Here is a 25,533-nt window from a genome sequence, read left to right on the forward strand (position 1 = left end):
CTAATTAATTGAATCAAATCTTACTGAAAACTAATAATCTCCCTGTGTCGATTCAGCCAATTGAATTAAAAGGTATTTGCCGTGTGCTGGGCTTAAACAACTCCTCACATGATTATAAATCTGTGGCACTCCTCTGTGTGTGTGTGTGTGTTCTTGTCACCTGGGGTCACAGGGTCAGCACGAGTGGGAAAAGGTTTTGATGGGGAGAAATTTCTCCTCGTTTTCAGACGATGGACATGGAATTCCCACAGCCCCAGGGCAGGGCTGGATGGGATTTTGGGAGGGAATTCCTGGCTGGGAGAGGGGCAGGGCTTGGCACAGGTGCCCAGAGCTGCTGTGGCAGTGCCCAAGGTTGGTGTTGGGGTTCTGAGCCTCTGTCCCTGCCTTGGTGCAGCTCCCCACACCCCCCCAGCCCTGCTGACCCCTCGGATTTTTGTGTTTTTGGGGTGCAGGTGAAGTCCCAGAGCCGTGTGTGGAACTCCCCAAAAGTGACCCCTCTGTGCCACTCGTGTGGTGCCAACTGAAAGGAGCCAAATGTTCTCTTTGGAAATTCACTTTATCAGTGTTCATCTTCTGTGTGGAGTAAATTTTATTAAAGTTCCCCAAAGAGCAAATTGTAAATTCATTAGTGCCTGTTTTGGACTGCACCTTCCCTCATTTTGGGTAAAAAGGAGATTAGAAGTCATCTGGGCTCCGTGATAATTAAAAAGAAGATGCTCAAACATAATTCTTAATTAAACAGTAATGAGATAAGAACTTGTGTAGTCTGCTTTTGGTCTGTTGGAAAGATGCAGAGGTTCCCATTGTAATTATGTGATTTATGATCTTCCACACAAAGATGTAATTAGTTTTTTTCTCCCCCCTTTAAAAAATTGAAACATTATTTAGATAAAAACTTGTGCAGCAATTTGAATCTGCTTTTCCTGGAGCAATAGTGATTTGGTTTGATTTATCTTTAGGTTTCAACCTAAAGAAATTATTTGTAGCTAAAAGGGGATACCCCAAAATATGACCCCTCCTGCAAGTCCAAGAGCTCTGAGGAGAGGGAGCCGGGAGAGGGGCAGTGAGACATTTGAGGCTAAGAAATTGTGAAACCATTTCTTCCTGCTTAAAAAGTCACATTTGCGTTTCCAGGTGTCACCTGTGGGAAGCTTCCCCCTCTGACACCGGCCTGGGGTGAGCTGGGCTTTGCTCCTGCCTCTCCCTCTGTGCAGGTGGAGCTGCAGGAGGGAACTGGAGGAGCTCTGAGGGCTCTCCCAGTCCAAACCAGTTTGGGATTCCAGTGATCTGTGACTGCACTGGGTCCTCACCCAGGGCCCTCCAAGCTTCTTCTGTTTGATGTCGTTCCCTTCTCCCCCCTCCAGAGATTTTCCCTTCCTTCTGTCGGGCCCTGCAGGGGCTGGGGGGTCCCTGGGGTGAGGAGCCAGGGCTGGGGCAGCTCCAGCTGTGCCCAGATGGCACCAATGTGGGACACACATTGAGAAAGTAAGAAAATTACAGCCTGAAAAATATTCCAGGCTGGAGCTTCTCAGCTCTGTTCCCAGCCCATGAGCTGGTCCAGATCAAGGCTAAGGGAGAATTTCTCCCAGGGTGATAATTTGGTCAAAATAAAAAGGAATTAATAACAAAATCAAACCCCTGTTGTGGTGTGTGCCCAGGCCCTGGCAATGGGGTGTCTTCTCTCTGAACCAATCACCTTTTCTCTGCTCTGGGAGTTGCAGTCCTGCTATAAAACCAAGTGTGTTTGTGAATAAACTTGGCTCTTTCTTCCTGTCATGACAGACGCCCATGGAGCTGTGCATCTTATTTCTGCCTCACTTAAAGGGTTAAAACCCCTTCCCACGCCTACACACCAGGGACACCCCCAGGGCTGGGGCAGCTCCTCCCTGGAGTGCTCTGCAGTGGAGGTGGCTGCATTTCAGGCTGGGACTGCCCCACAGAATCCCAGAATGGTTTGGGTTGGGAAGAGCCTTCAAGCTCCTCTCATTGCAGCCCCTGCTGGCACCTTCCACTCTTCCAGGATACCCGGACTCCCATCCAGCCTGAGCCTCAAGCAGGGTGTTTGCTGTCCTAAAGATATAAAAATGCATCTTTTGGTTGGGTGTGGGTTGTTGTTTGCTCACAGATGTCCCGAGGTGCCATCCCCACCCTGCTGCCGTTCCCCTGGGAGCTGCTGGGCTCTGGGCTGGGAGAAGCTGCTGGAGGTGGAACCTGACTCACTCATGTTCAGCAATTTCCTGAGCAACACCTTACACGTTATAAATTTAAAGAGATTTTTTTTTTTTAATCATTCGGACACGGTTTTTTTTTTTCCCCGAGGGGTTTTTTATCCTCGGTAAGCCCGGGATAAAGCCCTTGTGTAACCCATTAATCTGGGGTTGCCATCTGCACTCTGTGTGTGCCCCCAAACTCCCTGGTCAGGAATTCCTGCCCCGAACGGCTGCAGGGAGCTGGGATTTGGTGTTGCAGGAGATAAAGGCACGGTGGGGTCTGAGCCTCTGATCCCTGAGCAAACTGCACAGGGATGGATAAATAGACAATGGAAAACCAGGGAGATGAAAGCTGGGCCGGGGTGAATACATGGAATGGTTGGAGAGAGTGTTGGGTTTTTATCACCCTCCCAGGCAGGAATTGTCACTCCTGGTGATGCTGAGTGGGACTCACTGAATTCTTGCTTCCCTCCTTGGGAAATCTGGGAGCAGCATCCCCTTCCCAGAGGATGAACTTGTAGCAATAGTGAGACAATTTTCTCAGCACCTCTGAGGGTATTTACTTTTTCCATTTCAGTTCTACATCTGTTCACTTGCCGACTTGGAATTTGCAACCATCTTATTTAGGAGAAGGAATTGATTTCTCGGTCTGTTACTGCTGCTCTTGGTATAATTAAAGCATATTGCAACGTGAGGAATTTCTCCTGGCCTGGGAACTGCTTTGCCACTCGGGTAATTCTGTAAACCAAGAAAAGCTTGTCCTTTTCCTCTGGAATGTAAATTACTGTTCCAGCTGCTTTAAAGCCTTTGTTCTGCTGCAGGGCACTGGGGGCTCTTGGTTCAGGGCTGTGCAGGGGCCTGGGGGCTTTTGCAAATCAATCCCTCAGGGATTTGGCATCCAGGCTGCTGCAAATCCCAGCTGAGGCACCAACTGGTCTTGCCCAGTGTGGTGTAAATGGGAACTGGGACGAGCCTGTTCTCTCCCAGCTCCTGGGCAGGGCTTTGCTGGTCTGAGCTTTATGGGGCAGCCCTGGGGGGGGCCAAGAGGGTCTGGGTGAGCCTTGGGCAGAGCCCAGATGGTGATGGAGACATGGATCCGACTGAGGAGAATCCTTCAGGGAAATCTTCAGGCCAGTCCTGGGGCCTCTGGAGATGGGAGCAGCCCTGGCCAGGGCTGGGGGCAGCTCTGAGTCCTGCCAGGATCTGCTGCACTGAGCCATGCCCTGGACACTCCAAAAGGAAAACCCGAGCTGCAGGGATGGGTTTGGTTCTGCTCCTTCTCACCTTTAATAAAGGAGGGCTCTGAGATCCCTTGTGAGACCTGTCCATGATCTCTGTGGGGAATCAGATCCATGCAGCCCTGCTCTGTAAAATATTTCCTGCAATGATTTCCTCCTTCCACCCTGCTCATATCTCCAATAAACTCGCTGTCAAAGCTGTCATTGGGAGCTCGTGTGAGACAGAGAGAGACTGAGAGAGGGAAAAATCCCTGGGATCAATAAGGAACAAGAGCCCTCCCCCTGCCCTGCTGTAAACGGGCATTAATGGGCCATCATTGGAGTTTAATTAAAACCCAAGTCAGCCCCGTGCCAGGTTTCAGGCTGGTGCTGTCTGGCACAGCAAATCTGGAGAGACTGAGCTCAGAACAAGAATTCCTGATTCATTTGCTCTTTGCTCCTGGGATGGGCACCAGCCTATGTCAGGCTGTCACATTCAAAACCTGTAATTGGGATTTAATTCCAGCAGCCTCTGCTGGGACTGCTCCTGTGGCACATTCCCAACCCTGGAGCTCCCAGGGGTGCACAGGGTGGGATTGTTGGGGGTGGGTCTGTGCAGGGCCAGGGGCTGCACTGGATGACCCCTGTGGGTCCCTTCCAATTCAAGGTATTCCGTGATTCTGTGAAAAGATTTCATCCTGTATTTGCTTCCCTAAGTGGCTTCCTGTGGAGCTGGTCGGGATTTTTGGAAAGATTTACTTAGTTCCCAGCTGTCGTTCCAATTCTCTTTGCCACTCACCTTCCTGTGCTCCGTGTGGAATTTATTTCAGTTCTGTGAGGGGTTTGCATTTCAGCCGCGGGGATGGTCACGGCAGCTCAGAGAGGATGGAACCAGAACGAGATCCTGGTGATGGGAATGATTATCATCACAGAGAGACAGGAACAGCAGAGCTGGGAGTGCAGGTAGGCAGGGAGGGAGGCAGGGGAGGGCTGGGGAAACAGAGCTTAGAAGAAGAATCCGTTTTTCCTTTCTACTCCTCAATGATGACACAAAGTGAGCATCAAAAATCCCCTCCCTGAGGTGAGGCTGCCGAGCTTCTGTCCCGTGTCTCGTGGCTGAGCTGTGGAACCTCAAATGTGCTACAAATTTCCTTTGAGCCCAGAGGATGAAGTCAGGACTCGTTCCTGTCCTGACTGCCTGCAGGGACTCACGTCCACGAGCCGTGGTTATAAACCAGGAATTGCTGGGTTTTTTTCCTTTTCTGTTTTTTTTTTTTTTTTCCTGTGCCATCAGGGCTGGTGCTGTTTGATGTGTGCCTGGCTCCATCTCTCACATGGAGTAACAACATTTTGGAGGTGCTGTCGTTCCCTGGTGCTGAGCACGGCTCTCTGTGAACTTGCTAATTAATTTTTTGCTCTTTTCTTTAAGCTGGTGGTCAGGCTGCTGCTGGTGGTGTGGCTGTAGCAGGGAGAGGAGGAGCTGTGGGAGGAAGGATCCCAGATCCCCAAATCAGCTCTTCCATCATTCTCCAAACCCCTGCCTGCTCCTGGCTGGCCTAAGGTGGGTGAGCTCAGGCTGGACTGGGTGAGCAGGAGCCAGGCTTGGGAAAGCCTTTGGCTTGGCTTAAGGTCTGGATCAGTGGGACAAGGCGTTTTCAGGGGCTGAGAGAACTCCAGAAGGGTTTGGGTTGGAAGCACCAGCCTTGTGCCTGCTGCACCTGTGGGCACAAAGCTGCCCAGGTGAGCAGCTCCTTTGCTTTGTACAGGTTTTTGGGAGAGCAGAAGGCTCCTGGTCCTGGGCAGGATGGATTTGGGAATCCCTGCCCTGCCCCTCCCACACACACAGGGCTGCAGCACGTTCAGACAATCTTCCTTTAATACAAAGTCAATATATCTACATACACCGTGGTATGAAAACCACTTACTGTTTCAGTTTGAAATAACAGTGTGAAAGCAACAGCACTTTGCTCTCATACAAAGAAAAAATCCTCCCCCCCTCCCCCCGACTTGTCCAGTAAGATTTTGCTGCAACATACTTAGAAATTTGGGCAACTTTCACACAAATAAGTAAAATCTCGAAGAAGCCTTTCAGTCGGTTCTTTTTTTTTTTTTTTTCTTTTTTTTTCAGTTAAAGACAGGAAATGAGTTGTGTGGGGGGTTCTGGGCAGCACTTGATGGCCATGATTACCCCTTCTAGAAAAATAAAAATTAAAAAAAAAAAAAAAAAAGGAGAGGGCAGAGGTGAGCAGAGTTTGGGGCAGGGTGGCTTTTCTCAGATATCCTGTGCTCTGTGCATGGCTGCAGGAAAATTCCTGGGCACTGGAGCCAAACCAGCACAGAGCCAGGCCGGGTTGGTACCTGTAACACACCTGGGATGTTAAAACACCTGATGGCTGTCAAGGCTCCAAAATCACATCTCTGTCTCCAGTCAGCAAAAGCCACTGGTGGTGTTGAATCTCCCAGTTCAGCCCTGGCCTTTCCTGGCCACAGCTGAAGGGGAGGGAATTGGCACTGCCACCACCCCTCACCTGCTGCTCCCCACCCTTCCAGGGACCTGGGATATGTCTGTGATTGAAAACAAGAGAACCCAAAAAAAAAAAAAAAAATTCTTAATAATTAAAAAAAAAAAAAAAATCCAGAAAGGACATTTTCTTCTTACATGAGCAAGTTAAACCTTTTAAATGGTAGAAAAGCAATATGTAGAAGTAGCAATTTGCACTGCATTTTTATATATCACAGCCATTACACGTAACATTTCTACAGTGAAAAAATAGACTGTCTTTGAACATAATATGAACAAATAAGCAAATTTTTCTTTTAAATTCATTGACTGATATTCTTTGTCTTTAAAAAAAAAAAAAAAAAAAAAAAGGAAAAAATACACTATTTAAAAAAAAGGTAATGTCACTTGTTACAGTTACATCGATACTTTAAAGAAAGCCACTCACAGTATTTGCCATTGGATGCACCTTCCTGGATCTTTCCCAGTTCTTTTACAGCTGGGGCACGTTGGGGATGTGGGAGATGTGCAAGGAGTGCTGTGGTGCTGGGCCAGTCCTGAGAGGAGCTCCCGAGAGCTGCTGGGTTCAGAGGCGAGGGGCTGGCACCAGGGACCAGGTGGATTTTGGAAATCGATTTCTGCAGGTGTTTCTGGGGGTCCTGGCACGAGCAGGGGGACCAAGCTGCCCAGGGCAGCAGTGGAGGGGGGGGGGGGGTGTGGATGTGCAAAGAGCCTGGGCAAGGGGCTGCATTTCCTCCCACCCTGCTCCAAGGAAAGCCAGATGTGCTGGGAAGGGGCCCAGGAACCCCCAGAGACCCCAGCCCCCAGCAAGGGGAGGGGCTGCCCCCCACAGCCAGCTCTGGGGGTTGTCACTCTCGCTCTTTCTCTAGCCTTTTAAATATCCTAAAAAATAAATTTTGGAATTAGAAGAAATGAGGAATGTTCCAAGTATTCAAAATGTGAGCTATAAAACCTCTGGCGTGGCAGGGGCATCCCGTGAATGCTGTTTGCAAGGTGCCTGCAAGCCCAGAATCATCCCAATGCTGATACTGAGGTTATTAAGACTCCAGCTAGAAGAACTCCTGACCCTAAGTTTGCCTAAGTGTTGAGATTTCTTCCTTTTCTTTCACAGAACACCTTCAATTCTGCAAGTGACTTCCTTTAAAGACTGCCAACTATATTAGTAAATAAACTGAACTCTAATGATGTAACCAAAGTCGGTTTTTCCTTCCCTTCTCCAGCAGAAACAGTTCCCAAGGTGTGTCGGAGCTTTTGGATCAGTGTCCCCGTGTCCATCTGTCCTCCCCAGCAAACACCTCCTGAGGTTCCAGAGCAGTTCTGAGCAGCCCTCCCGAGCTGCCCCTGCAGGGCCAGGTCACAACTTGGAGTTCCCCAAGGGGTGTTCCTTCCAATCCTCCCCCCTGCTCCCGATGCACTGTCCAGATGAAAAGGTTCTTCTTCTGAGTCAGTTTTGTAAGTTCAAGCTCTCCTCCTGGGTCAGAAGAGGCCTTCCAGGACTGAAGTGGTTGGTAGAGTCTGCACAACGATGGCTTTTTATGTTGCATAGTGATCAAAACTTCCCAGATACTCCAGAGCTGCCTGGTAACAGAACTGGTATTCATCCTGCCAACAGCAAAGAGAAGCAGCCTCAGAGGTGGGAATGGGCACCCCAGGATCCCTGTCCTGCTCTCCAGACAGCACAGAGAGCTGAGCAGGAACCTCTGTGACTCTCACAGAGCTGAGAACCCCTGGGAGAGGGAAATCCCAGCTCTTCCCTTTATGTCTGTGCCTCTCAGGTACTGAACATCCCCCACTGTCCTGCCAGCCCCACAGCCAGGTTCTTGTTCTTGGCTAAGAATTGAGGCTCCAGACTGTGATGGAATCTTTAAGAGGCTTTCTAACAATAGGAGTCATTTTTAAAAAATAATTTTCTATTTCTCAGGTGAAGTCAGCAGTGCAGCCTGGGCTTGCTGAGTGAGCTCAGGTGAGAGTTTGGTAATGGTTAGAAGCCATTACCGACCCAACCCAACCCATTTTATGATTCCTGGCACAGGACAGGGCCCCCTCACCTCTGTTTGCACCATTGCAGGTCGTTGTGTTCGCAGCATCTTCACTGTCTGGAAAATATCTACAACGCCCTCGTAGCGCATCCGCTCCAGCACGATGCTCAGGGTGATGAACACCCCGGTCCTGCCCACGCCAGCACTGCAGGGAGGGAGCAAACAAACAGGGAATTGTGTGCTACAGTGCCCAAATGTTCCTGTAAATGCTGCTTGGGGTGGGGTTAAGTTGTACCCTGTGAACGTGTTGGGAGTGGAGAGCCTGGGTCAGGCTCCAGAAATAATCCAAGTGCCAGAGTGTGACCCAAAAAAAATGTTTGAGAAAGGGAAATTTTAAAAGTTTAAAAGCTTTGGGTAGTGGTAAATAGGATGCAGTGGAAGAATTATTCCTAATATGTAATACTGGGCTTTTGAAATTAAATGATTGTAATAAGAATGGATCATCCTATGGGTAAGGAGGTGCAATTCTTGCTAGCAGCAAACACAGCCCAGAAGTGCTGGAGGTGTAAATTGGGCTGAGACTGGTAAAAAATACTTCTAGTTCTGCAGGTCAAATATTACAGATATTCTATAGAGATATGCTATAGATAACACTGTGGTTCCCATCTCCTTCAGAGTATTTCAAACCTCTCCTCCTCTAAATATAAAGGCTCAAAAGCCTTGTGGGCAGTGCCAGGGCTGAAGGGAGATGAGTTTGGCTGGCAGAGGAAAGAGTTTGGCACCGACACTGCCAAGAAATCTCCCTGCAAGGAGGGGGTGGGAAAGGGGGGGGATTTTAACTCCTTCCATCCCATGGATGAGGGGTGCCCACGTGCCTACCTGCAGTGGACAGAGATGGGGCCATCCTGGCCAAACTGCTCCTTGGTCTTGTGTACCTGCCCAATGAAGTCGATAAAACCTTCTCCTGATTTTGGCACACCTTGTTCTGGCCAGTCAGTGAACTGGAACTGACGAACCGTTCGTGACTGACCATCCTGGGGGACAGACACAACAGGAAGAGTCAAACACCTGCACTTGTGAGGACAGGCAGAAAAGGCAGAAAACTCCCCTGGTTTTGTTGCTGGTTTGATAAAAGGGCATGAAAAGCTGAGGCACCTCAGTGTTGTAGCCAAGTGCACACGTATTTATTACCCAGCCCCACCGTGATGAAGCTGCTTGTGCTGCAGCTGACGTGCCTGGAGTCAGGCTGTCAGCACACATCCATATCCTGGCAGGTGCTGAAAGCTCTGACCACTGCAGACAGCACAGATGGAGTCTTCAGCAAAGGAACGTTCAAGGTGAGGTGTTGGCCCCTCTAATCAATCTTCACAAAGAATTGCCACAGTGTCAGAATTACAGCTGACAGGAAGATAAATCTTGTTCTACGAGGACTGATGAGGCATCCTCCTCCTCAACCTTGCAAATTGAATTATCAGGTTCTGGAATAGTTTGGCAACCTCAAAAGCTGTGCTGTGACAGGGAGGGTTATGTTTGCTACAGAAATTTGAGAAGGTATAGAAATGTTCCTTTGGATGAGAAACCTGACATTGAATCGAAGATTATTGGAGTGTCCCTTTGAACATGAGTGACAGTGGCTCCTCTCCCAGCCATAGCAATGCTTATTTTCTGTAGGGTGCACAGGAGGAACCTTTGGGAGATTTTTATCAGCTTTTGGGGGAAAATACTTTCTGCTTTCACCTCAAATAAGCTGCAGCTAAACCCCAAAGCCAGGCACATCTCTATCAAAGCAACTCAAGGCAGTGAGAGAGGTTTGAAACGACTTTCAATTTGTAAGAACAAATATTCCAGTACAATCTGTGTTGGGTGTTCTGTTTCCCATCACAACTGAGCTCTGGGGCACGTGGACCCCAAACCTCCCTGGGCAGCCCCTTCCACCACCTGACCACGCTTCCAGGAAGAAATTCCTGCTGATGTCCAACCTGAACCTCCCCTGGCACAGCTTGAGGCTGTTTTGTCTTGTCCTGGGAGCAGAGCCTGACCCACACCTTGCTGTGTGCAGGGTTTGGACTCGATGATCCTTGTGGGTCCCTTCCAGCCAGGATGTTCTGTGAGCTCACTGACGATCCCACAGAACGTGTGGACACCACACCCTGTGTTTTCTGCCAGCCCCATTCCTCCCAGTTTGAGCTGCCCCATCCCAGCCCACACCAGCACCTACCCTGGCATCTGTGACCTTGAACTCCCTCAGGATGTACTGGGGCATGTTGTACTCAGCCATGGGGTCCACGACGAAGTACTGGTACCGTGCCGAGCGCTCCGCGGGCCAGTACTGATGGCACTTCTCCTGCCCAGGAAACAGGTCCCAGTTGGTCCCAGTTAGTCCCAGTTATTCCCAGTTAGTGCCTGTTGGTCCCTGTTGGTCCCTGTTGGTCCCTGTCGGTCCCAGTTGGTCCCAGTTAATCCCTGTCGGTCCCTGTCGGTCCCAGTTGGTCTCAGTCGGTCCCAGTTAGTCCCTGTTATCCCTGTCAGTCCCAGTTGGTCCCTGTCAATCCCTGTTAGTCCCAGTCGGTCACTGTCAGTCCCTGTTAGTCCCTGTTGGTCCCAGTTGATCCCATTTAGTCCCTGTCCTGCAGAATTCCCCTCCCAGCCCCAGTTGGTCCCAGTTAATCCCTGTTGGTTCTTGTTGGTCCCTCTCAATCCCAGTTGGCCTCAGTTGGTCCCAGTTGATCCCTGTCAGTCCCTGTCCTGCAGGATTCCCCTCCCAGCCCCAGTTGGTCCCTGTTAGTCCCTGTCAGTCCCTGTTAGCCCCTATGCTCCCAGTTGATCCCAGTTGATCCCTGTCAGTCCCAGTTAGTCCCTGTCCTGCAGGATTCCCCTCCCAGCCCCTGTTGGTCTCAGTTGGTCCCAGTTAATCCCAGTTAGTCCCTGTCAGTCCCAGTTAGTCCCTGTCAGTCCCAGTTAGTCCCTGTCCTGCAGGATTCCCCTCCCAGCCCCTGCTCAGCCCCACTCACCCGCCCCATCTCGCGAAGCTTCGTCAGCATCACGACGATGGTGGAGTTGTTTTCCCAGAGCATCCTCCAGAAATCCTCGGTGGTCTCGGCCAGTGGCCCCTGTGTGGCTATGTAGGCTTTCTGTTTCCTGGGGAGCCCAAAGTGAGGAGGGGTCAGGGGGGGCAGCACTGCATGGGCAGCAGCTTTGGGGAATGCATGGCAAGGCTGGAGAGTGGGGAAGGACTGGAACTGCACACGGTCTAAAGGGGCTGGGATGTCTTTGGTGCCAGTGGTCAAAAGGAGGCAATGGTGAAGCTCTCCTTAAATATCACTTCCGAGGGGTAAATCCAACCTCCAGGCATGGAGCTGCCCTAATCCCAGTGCCACAGCTGTGGCCAGCACTGCTGGTCCTGGACAGGAGGAAAACCTGCACATGGAGCTGCTTGGTTCCCTCCAAACCCACCCATGGAGGGCTGCAGCTTCCAGGACTGGAGTTTCCTTTGGGGATTGCAATGCCCCCAGATCACAAAGGTAATAAAAAGGCCAATCTATATTTAGAAACCTCCCAAAATGCACCCGTGGCTGACCCTCTGTGCTCAGGAGCAGCAGCTGAGGAAGGGCTGTGCTGCTTCAGGGGATCAGTCATTTTAAGCACAGGGGAGAATCCTCTCAGCAGGCTGCATTTGGGGTGGGGTGGGGTTTATCTCTGGCCCTATGTGCTGGTGATGGCCAGCAGAGCTCCCTGAGCAAGGTCCATGTGGACACTCACTCAGAGCTAGGAAAATTATAGCCTGGAAAATCTTCCAGGCTGGAGCTTCTCAGCTCTGTTCTCAGGCTGATAAGTTGGTTCAACTAAAGGCCAGGGGGAATTTCTCCCAGGATGATAACTTAGCCAAAATAGAGAGGAATTAACAACAAAGATAGAACATCTGTTCTGGTGTGTGACCAAACCTGGGAAAGAGGTGTCTTCTCTCTGCACCAACCCTGTCTTTTGAGTTTTGGAAGACTGTACTTAAGCAAAGTGTATTGAATAAATTCGTCTCCTTCCTATCCTGAAGGACTGTGGGACACATATTGGTACAGGTACAGGCAGCACACCTGGGCCGGGCTGGAGCTTCTCAGCTCTGTTCCCAGCCCATGAGCTGGTCCAGCTCAAGGCTAGGGAGAATTTCTCCCAAGGTGATAATTTGGTTAAAATTAAAAGGAATTAATAACAAAATCAAACCCCTGTTGTGGTGTGTGCCCAGGCCCTGGCAATGGGGTGTCTTCTCTCTGAACCAATCACCTTTTCTCTACTCTGGGAGTTGCAGTCCTGCTATAAAACCAAGTGTGTTTGTGAATAAACTTGGCTCTTTCTTCCTGTCATGACAGATGCCCATGGAGCTGTGCATCTTATTTCTGCCTCACTTAAAGGGTTAAAACCCCTTCCCACGCCTACAAGTGATGACCACGTAACTCTGTGCCTTATTCCCGCCTCATCTAAAGGGTTAACACCGTGACCCTGACAGCCCCAGCCCGGCCCAGGTGTGCTGCCTGTACCTGTAGCCGTCGATGAAGCTGGCGTTGATGTAATCGGAGCCCTCGACGCCGCGGATGGGCTGCAGGCACACGCGGGTGCTCTCGTAGGGCATGATGTTCACCAGGCGGTTCTTGAACTTGTTGCAGGGCAGGTTGGCGCTGATGAAACGCGAGGTGTGGGCCTTGGAGTTGGCGAGGCGCTGTGGGCACGGACACAAAGCTCAGCTCGGGGCTCTGCCGTGCCAGCCCCATCAGCCACCCCCCTGTTCTTCCCCTCCCCTGTGCCCTCCTGGGGGTTTGTTTTTGGGGCTGGGACACGCAGGGTGAGGATTTTTCCCTAAGCAAAACTTTCAGAAAATAGTGTTGGTGTGGACACACACATTGACAGAGCTGGGGAATTCCAGCTTGGGAATTCTCTCCAGGCCTGGATTTCTCCTGACTCTCAGCTCCATTCCCAGGCTGACAAGCTGACTGCAGCTTCAGTTAGGGAGGAGTCTCCCAGGGTGACAACATGGTGACAAACAGAGTGGAATTCATCACCAACATTAACCCCTGGTGTCTTTCCCGTGGGACACATCCTGAGGTGCTGTCCCAAGGATGTTTTTCCCAATTGTCCAATGAGCTCCTGTCCTGTCCTGGCTGCACTAACACACTTTAAATCCGGGCTGTCTGTACAATAAATTGGCCTTTTTTCCCCAAAAAAGTTCCATGTGTGTTACTGCCCTTTCTCTCTCTTTTCAGTGCAATAACCACATGCTACTACTAAAAAAGTTAAAAACCCCTCCAATTTCAGAGGGAACAAATCCAGTTTGGATCTGGAACGAGCAGGGACGCTGCCTGTGATGCCAGGCAGGTGTCCCCTGGGAACTGCATAACTCAGCAACGCAATCACCTCCACATGGAAGCACCAAGGTGCCACCACCCTGACGAGGGCTCTGTGTGAGCACCAACCCTGGCCATGCCCTGTTGCCCCCCACCCCAGCTCCCAGCCCTACCTTGAACTCCAGCTCCATGCCCGTGACGTGCTCCCTGGCCTCGATCTGTGCCAGTTTCTGGATGTAGCTGTAGAGGTTCCGAGCCGGGACCTCGGTGTTGCCGCAGGCCACGGCCTCGAGCAAGGCATCGTGGATGAAGCTGTACTGGTCCTCTGTCTGCACCATGTAATTGCGCTGGGACCTCATGAGGGTGACGTGCCCGTAGATGTCCACGGTCTTCTCGTGCTTGATCCTCTCCAGCATGGCGTCAATCACGATGAAGCAGCCGGTGCGCCCCACGCCCGCGCTGGGGACAGGGCACAGGGCACAGCGGGGTGAGGGACTGTCCTTGCCCTGGGCAGGTGCCCATTGTCCCTCCACACTGCTCTGTCCACCCCCAAATGCTCTGTCCTGTGTCCCCTCCACACTGCTCTGTCCCCCTTCCACACCGACCTGTCCCTCCCAAATGCTCTGTTCTGTGTCCCCCCCTAAACGCTCTGTCCTCTGTCCCCCCAAATATCCTGTCCTATGTCCCCTCCACACTGCTCTGTCCTCCCTCCACACTGCTCTGTCCCCCATCCACACCACTCTGTCCCCCCCAAATGCTCTGTCCTGTGTCCCCCCAAATGCTCTGTCCTGTGTCCCCTCCACACCTCTCTGTCCCCCCAATGCTCTGTCCTGTGTCCCCCCAGATGCTCTGTCCCATGTCCCCTCCACACTGCTCTGTCCCCCCAATGCTCTGTCCTGTGTCCCCCCAAATGCTCTGTCCTGTGTCCCCTCCACACCTCTCTGTCCCCCCAATGCTCTGTCCCGTGTCCCCTCCCCTGTGACCCCCAGGCCAGGCACAGCCGTGGCAGCCCGAGGCTCCAGCGAGGGGCTGGGAGGATCTGAAGGCTGAAAAAGCCTCTTTAAATCTCTCAGATGTCGGCAGCTGAAAAGCCACCGATGCTGTAATGAGCAACATGCGTCACCTCTCTCCCTCAATGGTTTTGTGCATCAGGTAACATCAGACCTGTGTGTAATGGCATTTGTGCCTCAGCAGGGCTCTGTGCTCTCTGGTGCCACTGCTAATAAAGGGCTTCCTTTTACCATTCCAGTGCTGTCCCTTTCTTCATCGAGCCCCCTTGATCTCTGTTAATTAGACTGCCTAACACCTGAACCAAGCAGGTGACTGGAGCTTTGGCAAGAATTTAACAGCTGATCTGGGAGCTGGTTGTGAGCTGACAGCTCTTTATTCATTTTCTGAGGTGCACAATAATTGCCATCTGCAAGGGTAGTGATAAGTTGCCCACTCACAAAGACTGTTTAAATGGCATCCTCCAGCAGAGGCAGGATTAGCTTCCCCAGCAGCCTGCACAATTCAGATCTTCCCCCGGTGCCCAGGAACCCGCAGGCTCCTCTGCACCCTCCCGAGGAACACAGGGATTTATCTGCATTGAGGCTTCAAGGATTCCTCACTGGGTTGTAAATTGAATTAGGGAATGTTACCTGCCTTCAGCCTGGCATTATCAGAAGGGCTGCAGCACTCAGAAACGCTCTGTCAATCACTGTCAGCTCTGCCCTGAGCAGCTGAGACAGCTCTGCCTCCCAAACACCTCCCAGGTCACACCTGATCCTCCTCCTTTCTCACTGCGACCAGGGACAACCCCACCACACGGAACCAGACACTGGGACAGCACCAGGCACTTCCCATTGCTTAACAAGATCATAAATCCCACAGTGGTTTGATTTCAAAGGGACCCTAAAGCTCATCCACTCCCATCCCCTGCCATGGGCAGGGACACCTTGCACTGGAGCAGGTGGCTCCAAGCCCTGTCCAGCCTGGCCTGGAACTCAATCCAAGTGATTTGGCACAAATCACACCACTCATCATCTCAGGAAATGCTGTGGCCAATGGAATCCCCCAGGTTTCCTTCTCAGGTGCTGCCTGGGAATCCACCTCTGGCTCAGAGCCGTCCCTGTCCCCAGGTAAACCCACAGCCTCCCTCCCAGGGGAAGGGAGCTGTACCTGCAGTGCACCACGATGGGCCCAGCATCCGGGGGGTTGCAGGTTTTCACCCTCCTGAGGAAGGCCAGGAAGGGCGTGGGGTACTCGGGCACGCCGTGGTCGGGCCACGCTGTGAACTGGAACTGCCGCACCTCGCGCTTCTCGCTGGAGCCGTTCTGCAGGGCAGGAGCTCGGGGGTCAGGGGGTCACCAGCACCCCAAACCTGCCTGAGCTGTGTGCTCAGGGTGCCACAGCTCAGCTCCAGGGGCACAGGAGCAGGAGCCAGCTCACCTTGTGCAGGGAGAACGTCCGCACGCAGAACGTGGCCAGCTCGATGGTGTCCAGCAGGGTCACCTGGATCATCCCGTAGGTGTCTGCACCTCGGCCTGGCCAGTACTGGTCACACTTTATCTGCAAGGCACGAGGGATGGCTCAGTGCTGGGACAAACCCTTCACTGAGGGGATGCTCATTTCCAGGTGGCAAAGGGAAGTGCAAGAAGAGTCTTTGCAAGGCACCAGGACAGGGACAGACCCATCAGAAAAAGCTCCCGCTGAGTAAGCACAGACTCTGATGCTACATCAATCCCATAGACAACAGACTGGAATGATCCTGAAGATTAGAGGGAATGTACTGGGGCTTGTTAAACAAAGGAACTGAATGTGAAACTTGCCACATGATTAACTCCAAGACAGACATCCAGTGGGATCCAGCAGCCTCTCCTCCTGGAGTTACCAGGGAGGCTGCAGTTTTCCAGGGTGAATGGTTTGTATTTTTAAAAGCAATGAATCACTGAAATTTCAGGGTGCTGGCAGAGCAGGCAGAAATCCCCCTCTGGCTGCACATCAAAGGGATTTGCTGTTCCCCCAACTCTCCCCTCCAATCCCCCCGGATTATGACTAACCAGTCATCCCTCTCATGCCTCTTACCCGTGATTTCTCCTCCAGCTTAGTCATCATGACAATGGTGGCTGAGCGCTGCTCCCACACCATCCTCCAGAAGTCCCCGAAGGTCTCTGGCAGGGGTCCCTGGGTGGCGATGTAGGCGTTCTGCTTCCGGTACCCGTCGATGTAGTTGGCATTGATGTAATCACTGCCCACAATCCCTGTGGCAAACCAGCAAAAATCAGGGAATTGCACAGGACTTCACACAGCTGGAGGCTGGAGGAGATGTTTTTTTTTTTTTTTTAGCAGGGATGGTGTTAGAGAGAAGCCCCCTGCAGAAACACCAGAGCCTTCGTGGCTCGGTGGGTCAGAATCACACAGGCTCTTGGCAGGGTTTTCCCAGCACAAGCTCCTGCATTGCAGAGAGACACAAACTCCTTGCAAAGATGTTAAAGACACCGAATATCAGGCCCTGAAACCGTGGTGTTTTCACTCATGTGCTTAACAAGAGCAAAGTCCTGGCCCAGGGCTCCTGCTGCATCAGTGTCCAGTAGGACAAAGCCGAGTCCTTGTCCCAGCCTGCCCCAAGCACAGACAGCAAATGCACCTGGTCAATGACTGTGTGGTCCACAGTCTAAGCCCAGGCATTGAGCTACAGCTGGACAGAGTAAAGAATAAAGCCAGGCTTGATTTAGCCAATGAAGGCTTTGAAATTACAGGTTTTGACTGGCTGTAAATTACCCGCTGTCATTTTTAAGAGTGTTTTTTTTTTTTCCCTACTTATGAGTTACAGGCTATTGAGTTCCAGCTGCTCGCCTGGTTCCCTGCTTGAGGGTTTGGGATGAGCAGGAGGCACTGCCAGAGTGAAGAGGTTGATTGGGACATGGCAGGAGAAAGCTGCTCTGAAGTTTAAACAGCCCTGGCACACGGTGCTGCCCAGGTTCAGCTCCAGCCTGGCACGGGCTGGTTCTGCTGCTCCCAAGCACAGCGAGCTCCTGGCAGGGCTGGCAGGATCTGCAAAGCCACGATTAACTCTGTGCAGAGCCCTGCACTCCTTCTCCAGGGGAGCAGCAGCAGCAGCAGGGAGCTGGGCTGAGCAATCAGGACTGCTGCTGCTGCAGCCTGCCCCTCCTCAAGGGCACTGGGGAACTTCAGCTGCTGGAGAAATGGCTTTGGGTTACATTTCTGGAGGGTTCCCTACCCTTGCTCCCTCCCAGTCTGAAATTTCAGGAGGGAGGGAAGGGGGCTCAATGGCAGGAGAGTGTTCAAGGCTGAGCTTTCAGAATTCATCTCCTCTCCAGCCCCCTGGGCTCTACTCTGCCATTTGTAATGGTGGCCATGAGCTCCTGCAAGGTTGTGCTGTGTGACAGGCCCAGCTTCAGAGAAGTCACAGAGTTAAAGCCACTTCTTCCTGACCAAGCAGCAAGTGACAATCTGCAGCCTTGACAAACCCAGATTTAAAACAAAGAGAAAGCAACAAAACTAATTCCTCCAGCTCCTTTCATCTTCCAGCCTCGAGCATAAAATAGAGGCCGGTAGGAAGGAGCACACCAGCAGCCAAGACATGTCAGAACCTCTCAGATGCTTGAAAATTCAACCCTGGCCCATCATCCCTGCACTGCTGGTCCCTCATGGAGCCCTGGGCAGAGCTGGGACTGCTGCCTGCACCCAGCCCCAGATCCAAGACCAGCCCAAGTGTCCTTCACTCCCACACTTGAGCTCTTCTCCCTTCCCTTGAATGACAAAGCAACTTTTTAAAGCCTCTGCTTTCCTTGGCTCATACAATATTAATCTCGGAATTAAACCAAGGCAGAACACACTCAGCTTCACAGGGAGAAACATTTAAAGCCCTCTAATAGCAGACCAGAGCAATCCAGATTTGTGCAGTTTTTTGGCAAATCACTGTGCTCTGCTGCTGCCTCAGCTCTCCCCCTTCCCCTCGGAGCTACCGTGGCACAGGGAGATTATTTTAGCAATTCCCTGGTCTCAAAGGCTTCAGAATTAACCTCTCCATTCACCAGCAGTTACCAGGACATCCCACATCCTCTCTGCTCTGATGATCAGCTCTTGGCAACGCAAGCCTGGCACTGAACGCTTTATCCACCCGGCACAGCCACATCCTGAGCCCATGAAACTCCAACATTATCTCAGCAGCAGCAACCCAAGCAGGTGCCCTGTTCAGCTCCATCCAAGCCCCTCTTTATCCTGGCGTGCATTGGAGCAGCTCTGTCAAGAGCCACGAGTTGTGAAATTTAATGTAAATTTTCTGACTGCACCATCGCTCACGCAAGCAGCACAGGAAACAATTTATGACCCGCCAGGCTCTCACTAACCCCTCCTTATCCAGAGCCTTTTAGGGGCCAGGGCTGCAGCAGGGGCTGCATTTCAAGTGATCTTTGTGCCTGTACAGCTCAGCAGCCACATCTCTGCTGCCTCTCACATTTGTACAAGCAGCCCTGGGCTTGCCTCCCACTCCTGGCAGTGCAGCCCCGCTCTGCGTCCTGCCCGCCCTGCTCCTGCTCCTTCTAAAGCACTCTGTGCTCTTGAGTTCTTCCTCTTAGTCAGAGAGCTATCAAACAGGCTTCTCCAAACAAAGGGAAAGGCAGTTTCTTGATAAACCAGCCCTTGACACGAGGGATTGCAGCTCCAGGGGAATATGTCAGTCACCAGAAGGTAACAAATGCCCGGCTTACATCGGTACCTCCTGCTTGCCAAACTCCCAGCGAGAGTAGAGAAGGATACAAACAGAGATGAGAGAGGAGTGAGTGCTCCTGCAGGAGCTCCGTGCCAGCCCTGCCTGGGCACTGGGGCTGCTCCTACCTTCGATGGGCAGCAGGATCACCCGCGAGTGGTCGTAGGCGATCACGTTGGCGTAGCGGTTCTTGGGCTTGTTCACCTCCAGGTTGGAGTGCTCCCAGGTGAACTGCTGGCCAGGGTCGATGGACTGGAGGGATTGGGAAAGGAAACGGGAGAGTCAATGAGGAGAAAAGCAGCGGATGCAGCTCTGAGCATTTGTTCCCGCGGCTCTGAAGGAGGAGCGCGGCCATCCCGCAGGAACCCAGCTCGGCTGTGGAGAGCCCCAGCCCCTGGAACAGCTCCTGTCCCATCCCCCTGAGCCCCACCGGGAATGTCTGAGCTCATTCTCCCTCTGGGCTCAGCACTGAAGGTTTCCCAGTGCAAACGGGGAGGGAGCCCCACGGGAGCCTGGCAGGGACCAGAGTGCATCCCCAGCACAAACCGGGGGTAAGGACCCGGCCCTAGGACACTCAATCAATGTGGATTTTTCCTAGAAGGGATGAAGGAATAAACAATGAAATGCACTGGAGAGAAAAAAATCCCCTCTGCCCGTCCTAGTGATTTATGCCAGGTTTGGTGGTCGGGTTTTTTTCCTCTCTAAAGTCCAGCTGTCCCAGATATGGAAATTAGGTTAATTACGTTTACCTCTAAATCCTCAGCCAGAGAATTAAATAAAACAAGGGCTTAATTCCTTCATCATTTTGCAGAGCCCTTGGGGTTTGCCTCAATTGAAGGCTTGGCAGGAACGTGCCGAGCTGTGTTTGCTGCTGCTTGTTCTCCCTCTCACTGCCACCCTTTGGGTCCCAAATCCCAAATTTACCCCTCTGGGCTGGCCCCGTTGCCCTCCCTGCCTGTGCCCACCCCGAGCTGCCGGGCACAGCTGGTACAAAACCTCCCACAGAAGGGGAGCTCGGCGCTCGGGCTGCACAGAATTCCTAACTAATGGGTATTTATACTATTGTAATGTGTCTGTTTGCTCTCCATCCCTCTAATCACGCCTCGCCTTCACTTCATTAGCGATGTTTGTTCAGCTCTGGCTCTCCCCCCGGAGGAGGATGGGCTGGCTCGGAGCCAGGGCTCAGGGATGTGGCATTGATGCAGATGAGCCTCTGGAATGTGGATGGATCAGGAGAGACCCGGGCAGAGCCAAGGGTGAGCCCTGCTCCGGGTGCGGTGGTAGCCGGGACTCAGGGCACGGGGAAAGCATCCCTTTGTCTGGAAAACATCCCCTCCTGCCTGCAAACACACCTGGGCAGTCTAGACTCGTCATTAGGCTAAAAATATCCGAGCATTTGACGGCTTTCAACAACAAAAGCAAGAGTGGAGAGAGGCTTTTACAAGGGCATGGAACGATAGGACAAGGGGCTTTAAACTGAAAGAGGTTTTAGATTGGATATTAGGAATAAATTCCTCCCTGGGAGGGTGGGCAGGCCCTGGCCTGGCCCAGATTTGCTGTGGCTGCCCCTGGATCCCTGGCAGTGCCCAAGGCCAGGCTGGACATCAGTGGGAGATGTCCCTGTCATGGCAGGGGTGGCACTGGAGGGGATTTAGGGTCCCTCCAACCCAAACCAGTCTGGGATTGGGTAACCAAACACCACCAGGGTAGGGAAAATGTGCACAAACCCCTCAGACGTGATAAGGAAGCACAAATCTTCCTGTTTCCCCTTCTTTAGCTCCGTGGCTGCTGATGGCACCAGCTCTGGACTCCCTGCCCATCTCACTCAAGCCCAGCTCTATAAACTGGGTGTCACAGTCCTTCCCTTGGTCTGCTCTGTGTCCAGACATGGGTACCCCAGGGACAGCTCCCATCCCATCCCATCCCATCCCATCCCATCCCATCCCAGGACTGCATCCCCTCCTCCGAGGGAACTCAGCCTCTGCAGCTCATGGACCAACCTCCTTCTTTTGATGAGCAAGAATTGAACCCAGCAAAGCGTTCAGCAAGTTCTTAATTTCCAATATATAAATAGCTTTTAGATTTCAGCTAAGGAGATCTTTAAAACAAAGCTGTTCATTTGGATGAAGGTCTGTCTTAATTCCCTAATTCCTGTCTCTGTAACCCATGCACAGCACTCACTCTTGCTCATACCTCATACTCTTGGGATAATTTCAGGTTATCATTAGCTTTGAGATGCTCTGTGTGTTCAGCCAGCTCGGAAACAGGGATGGGTGGGTGGCTGAGCATACCTAAAAGACAAGACAGCAGGAAAAGAATCTCATTTAATAATAACTAAAATTCACAACCGTTGCGCATTTTATAAGAAAGAAGGAACAAGAAAAGAAAATAAATTACAATGTAAGATCTGCAATGAAAGTAGGGAGGTTAGAAGAGAAGAATTCAGGGCTCGAAATTGTGTCCTTGGAAGTAAAAAAAATAAAAATCAAGGAAATAAAAAAAAAAATAACAGTAAAATGAGAGTGTTCCCGTGATGGCCCCATTTTCAATGTGGGAATCAGAGCAAAACAAAAAGGAAAATCCGAAGAGCAGATGCGTGTTAGCGATTCCAAAGTGGACTTGGAATGAGCAAACGCTGCCAGAGGAACCTACGCAGCAAATGGCACAGCCCCACCAGGATCAGGAACAGCTCCAACACAAAGGGGGGCAGGGGCAGGACCAGCCAGCCATGGAGATGTGGGCAGAGATGGGAATATGCAGATGGGGGGAAGCAGGGGAGGCTTTTCAGGAACTGCACTTGGTGATCTTTAAGGTCTTTTCCGACCTCAGGGATTCTCTGGGTTGTCTTTTACACAGCAGCTCTGGAGGTTCTTGGTTTGCTCACGGGCACTGAGCTCTGACCTCCACCATTCCCAGGCCTGGGAGCACCCAGCTGGCTCCAGTTCCCTGCCATGGCTGGTGGGGATGCTGCTCCCAGAGCCCTCCCTCCCCCGGGGTGGCTCGGGCTGTACCAGCCCTGCCAGGCTCTGCTGGGGACGTTGTTATTTTTTGGGATGGACAGGCAGGAGATGCTCCTCAATCTGCTGCAGGGCCTGCTGCCCCTGAGCTGGTTCAGCCGCAATCCCCCCCAGCACTTTGGTGTGCTGCTGCTGCTGAGGCAGCCAGAGCTGCCAGGGAACTCACTGGAGCCGTACTGGGAGGTCCCACTGGGTCAAACTGGTCCAGACTCGCCATCGGGGCGAGCAGCCACGGCTGACTCAGTTCTCAGGCTGGGATTTGCACATCCTGCTCTGAAAGGGGCAGCTGGAGCTCTGGGAAGAGCAGGGACCCTTCCCTGGCCACAACCCCTCAGCTACAAACCCAGGAGAAAAGCGCTCCGTGCTTTGCTCATCTGCATCGGATTGTGTTTTTCCAAAGGCTTCCCAGGCTGTCTGCCAGCCTTCCAGAGGCCTGGAGAGCAGCACTCTGAGAAGCCCTGGGCAGTGCCCCTGATGAGAAGGACAGGAGTGGAGAAGAGATGGAAGCCAGGGAGAATTTCGAGCCCCGTGGGTGTTGGTGGGTGACAAAGCAGCGGTGTGGCAGCAGCATGGTCAGATACTCTGAAAACTCAGCACAGAGATGGCAAAGCAAGCATGACATCCTCAGTTTTACAGTGATTTGGGAATGGTGCTGCTTCCCCCAGGCCTGGGCACGGGATGAGCCTGCCATACCTGCACAGGTGTCTCCTAAGCTCACCACACATCTATTTTCAGCACAAGGAAATATGGCTAAAAATAGAAGAGGGGAAATACACACAAAAAAAAAAACCCTCACAAAAATAACCCTGAACTATCCTGGGGGCTCCATTCCAGCCTGCTGGGATCAGGGCAGGAAACTTCTCTCAGCTCATGGAGGAAAAACTCCCACTTAGTCTCTTGTTGTCCTGTCCCATCTCACCTGGAGGATTATTTCTCCACCTGGGTGGAGGGGGCTGCCCTGCACCAGCACTGGGGTGCTGGGAGGAGCTGCTCCTCTCTCAGTGTGGGATGGGGAGGCCACCGTGGCTGAGATGCTCCAGACCAGACCAAATCAGTTTAACATCACCAACACTCGATGGACACGTAGGTTAAAAGGAGAAAATAAAAAAATCTGCAACCCCAGGAATAACAAGCAAGAGAAACCCCAGATTGTCCTGGGCTCAGAAGTCAACACGTGTGACAACCTCTGACCAGTGTGCCAAGCTGGGATGAGGAGTCACATTCCCCTTGAAAGAATTTCACGAGTTTCCTTCATAAAAGCTCCAGAAAAATCCCAGAGTGTGGCTGGGGCTCATCCTCCAGCCCTCCCTGCACAGAACCTGCCTGGGAGCACATGAGAACTCGCCTTGTTCTGCTGCTGTTAAGGACAGAAACTCCTCGTGGGATTGATTTCTAGGGCTCTTTGGAATTAAAGAACCTCTGCAGCAATAAACACTTCCCTGGTCACAATGCCAAGTGCATGGGGTTTGCAGTGGGATCCAGGAGTTGGCTGTGGAGTGAGGCAGGAGTGGCATTGCCTCGGCTCAGCTGCTCTGCTCTCCTTTAATTCAGAAACTCATTTTGGGCCATGAAGGGCTGAGTTCAGCCAGGAAAATACCCACAACCCCTCTGTTACGATGAGGGGGTTGAGGGGACAATTGTGACATATTCCATATCAAAGAGACCGATATTTGGATTAAATTATTCAGGGAAATATCCCAGCCCTCACATCTCCGAGCACAAGCAGCATCTGTGACTCTTCACATTTGTCAGCTGAAACCTCACATCCTTCCCTGCCCAGTATTAGAAAAAAAAAAAAAAAAAAAAAAATCCAAGCCCAAACCACCCAGCAAGGCTGGGATCTTGGCTCCTAATGGGATGAAATCTTTTCGAGCCAGTCTCATCTAACATTTCAATCACTTGAATCTCTCTAATCTTATCACAAAAGACTTGATTCTGTGTGCACCCGCCAGAAACGTCACCCCAACATCTGCTCCGCGGGCCAGAGCCCATTTATCCTGCAAAAGCAGCGTGGCTGGAGGCACCGCTGTGAAATCCTGGGCTGGCCCCTGCTCTTTGTGCTCCTGGAAGGAGTCGGTGCCGAGGAGCAGGAGCTGCCCCGGTGGGGATGGGGATGGAGAAGTCCCTGGGTGCCTCTCCCATAGGGGCAGCAGCAGCTGCAGCTCCGTTTTCTCCTGTTTTTTTTTTTTTTTTTTTTTAATTTTTTTTTTTGCGTCGCAAACACCAAAGCGCAACCCGCAGTGACACATCAGGGCACGATGTCACTGTGTGACAGCACAGGGGACACTGAGCCGACACCAGCGACGGGACAACTTCCACAGGGTGGGGGGAAAAAAAAAAAAAAAAAAAGCACTGGATGCTCCTGGGGACAGCCAGGGCTGCTCCCCCCCGGGATCTGAGCTGCCCCCGGGTCCCCCAAAGGTCCCCTAACAGGAAACTGTAAAACTGGAAGCGCAGTTCAGACAAAACAGATGGCACAGAAAAAGGGATGAGATGGGCAAACACCGCAGGAACACGGAGAATTCGGCAGAAAAATCAAAATATAGTAACAGGAACGGAACAAAGGAAAGGAAAGGAAAGTGGCAGAAGAGGAAAATAATAATGGGGGGAAAAATGAAACCAACAGGAACAAAAACACACAGGAACTAACTTTCCAAGTCAAACTCAGGGTCACTGAGAGGGCTGCTCAGACCAGAATCTGCAGAAAACAGTAAAAAATAAATAAATAAAAGATACACTTTTGTAAAAATTTCATGCTAATTAAAAAAAAAATTAAAAACCAACATAAATCTAAAGAGGAAAAGAAAGGTATTTTTTTGTGCTGATTAGGATATCTAAGATGTGCTGTGCTTTCCCCTCTCTGAGCTGCACATTCCCATTCCCATGTCCCTCCTCTGTTTCTCTGCTGGGAACACGATGGAGATTCTACACGAGGTCACCTGTCTGGAGAAGAGCCTACAGGCCCCTATTGTAAATTCAATATATTGAATTTAAATGCCTTTAACTCAGAGAGCACCTGTGGACTCTTCCCTTGCAAACTGCACCACAACCTCTCCATCACCACCAACACACTCCAAGCTCATTTCCCCATCCATTTCAATTTTCACTCAATGTTTCCAAAATTCTGTGGGAGGCAGGTGATCAACTCCCCCAAACCCTTTAAAGTTTTTAGTGCTTCACAAATTACAGAGCAGAGTAACACCAGGTAGGTCAACTCTGGCCAGATAACCTTGGAAAGGGAAGGGGAGCATCTCCTAAAGCCAGGCTGGACACAGGCAGTGTCTTTTGGGATCTGCAGAGCCTTAATGCAGGTTTTGATGTCTCAGCTACCCTTCAGAAACCTCTCAGAGCCAGAAGCCAGAGGCAGAGCAGGACCAGAGCAGTGGGGTGAGCAGAAGCCTGGCTGGATCCTCCACGGATCCCATTCCTGATGGGAGCACCCTCAGCTGACTCTGCTGTCCTGTGGGAAACTCCCACTCAGGGAAACTCAGGAACCAGCACTTCCAGCTGCTCCTTGGCACCAAGACCAAGCTGGAAGGCCACAAC

General features: G+C 51.7%; 1 protein-coding gene across 11 annotated transcripts in view; it reads right to left on the minus strand.

The window, feature by feature from the left end:
* Positions 1-5,285: 5,285 nt before the first annotated feature.
* PTPRS (protein tyrosine phosphatase receptor type S) overlaps positions 5,286-25,533 on the minus strand; it is a 154,630-nt gene continuing 134,382 nt past the window's right edge. For 8 of the 11 annotated variants that reach the window (XM_088179305.1, XM_088179298.1, XM_088179295.1 and 5 more), the window contains 13 exons: positions 24,638-24,685; positions 21,164-21,261; positions 19,099-19,222; positions 16,324-16,499; positions 15,688-15,807; positions 15,418-15,572; positions 13,431-13,716; positions 12,457-12,635; positions 10,939-11,065; positions 10,146-10,271; positions 8,807-8,961; positions 7,997-8,132; positions 5,286-7,550 (listed from right to left, as the gene is read on the minus strand). In XM_088179305.1, the coding sequence (XP_088035431.1) occupies positions 7,482-7,550; positions 7,997-8,132; positions 8,807-8,961; positions 10,146-10,271; positions 10,939-11,065; positions 12,457-12,635; positions 13,431-13,716; positions 15,418-15,572; positions 15,688-15,807; positions 16,324-16,499; positions 19,099-19,222; positions 21,164-21,261; positions 24,638-24,685 (1,799 nt within the window). In that variant the 3' untranslated portion in view covers positions 5,286-7,481. The remainder of the gene's footprint in view (positions 7,551-7,996; positions 8,133-8,806; positions 8,962-10,145; positions 10,272-10,938; positions 11,066-12,456; positions 12,636-13,430; positions 13,717-15,417; positions 15,573-15,687; positions 15,808-16,323; positions 16,500-19,098; positions 19,223-21,163; positions 21,262-24,637; positions 24,686-25,533) is intronic. The other 3 variants (XM_088179301.1, XM_088179300.1, XM_088179299.1) reach the window with 1 other exon arrangement.

The sequence above is a fragment of the Sturnus vulgaris genome, chromosome 26 (genome assembly GCF_052056855.1).
Source record: "Sturnus vulgaris isolate bStuVul1 chromosome 26, bStuVul1.hap1, whole genome shotgun sequence".
NCBI lineage: Eukaryota > Metazoa > Chordata > Aves > Passeriformes > Sturnidae > Sturnus > Sturnus vulgaris.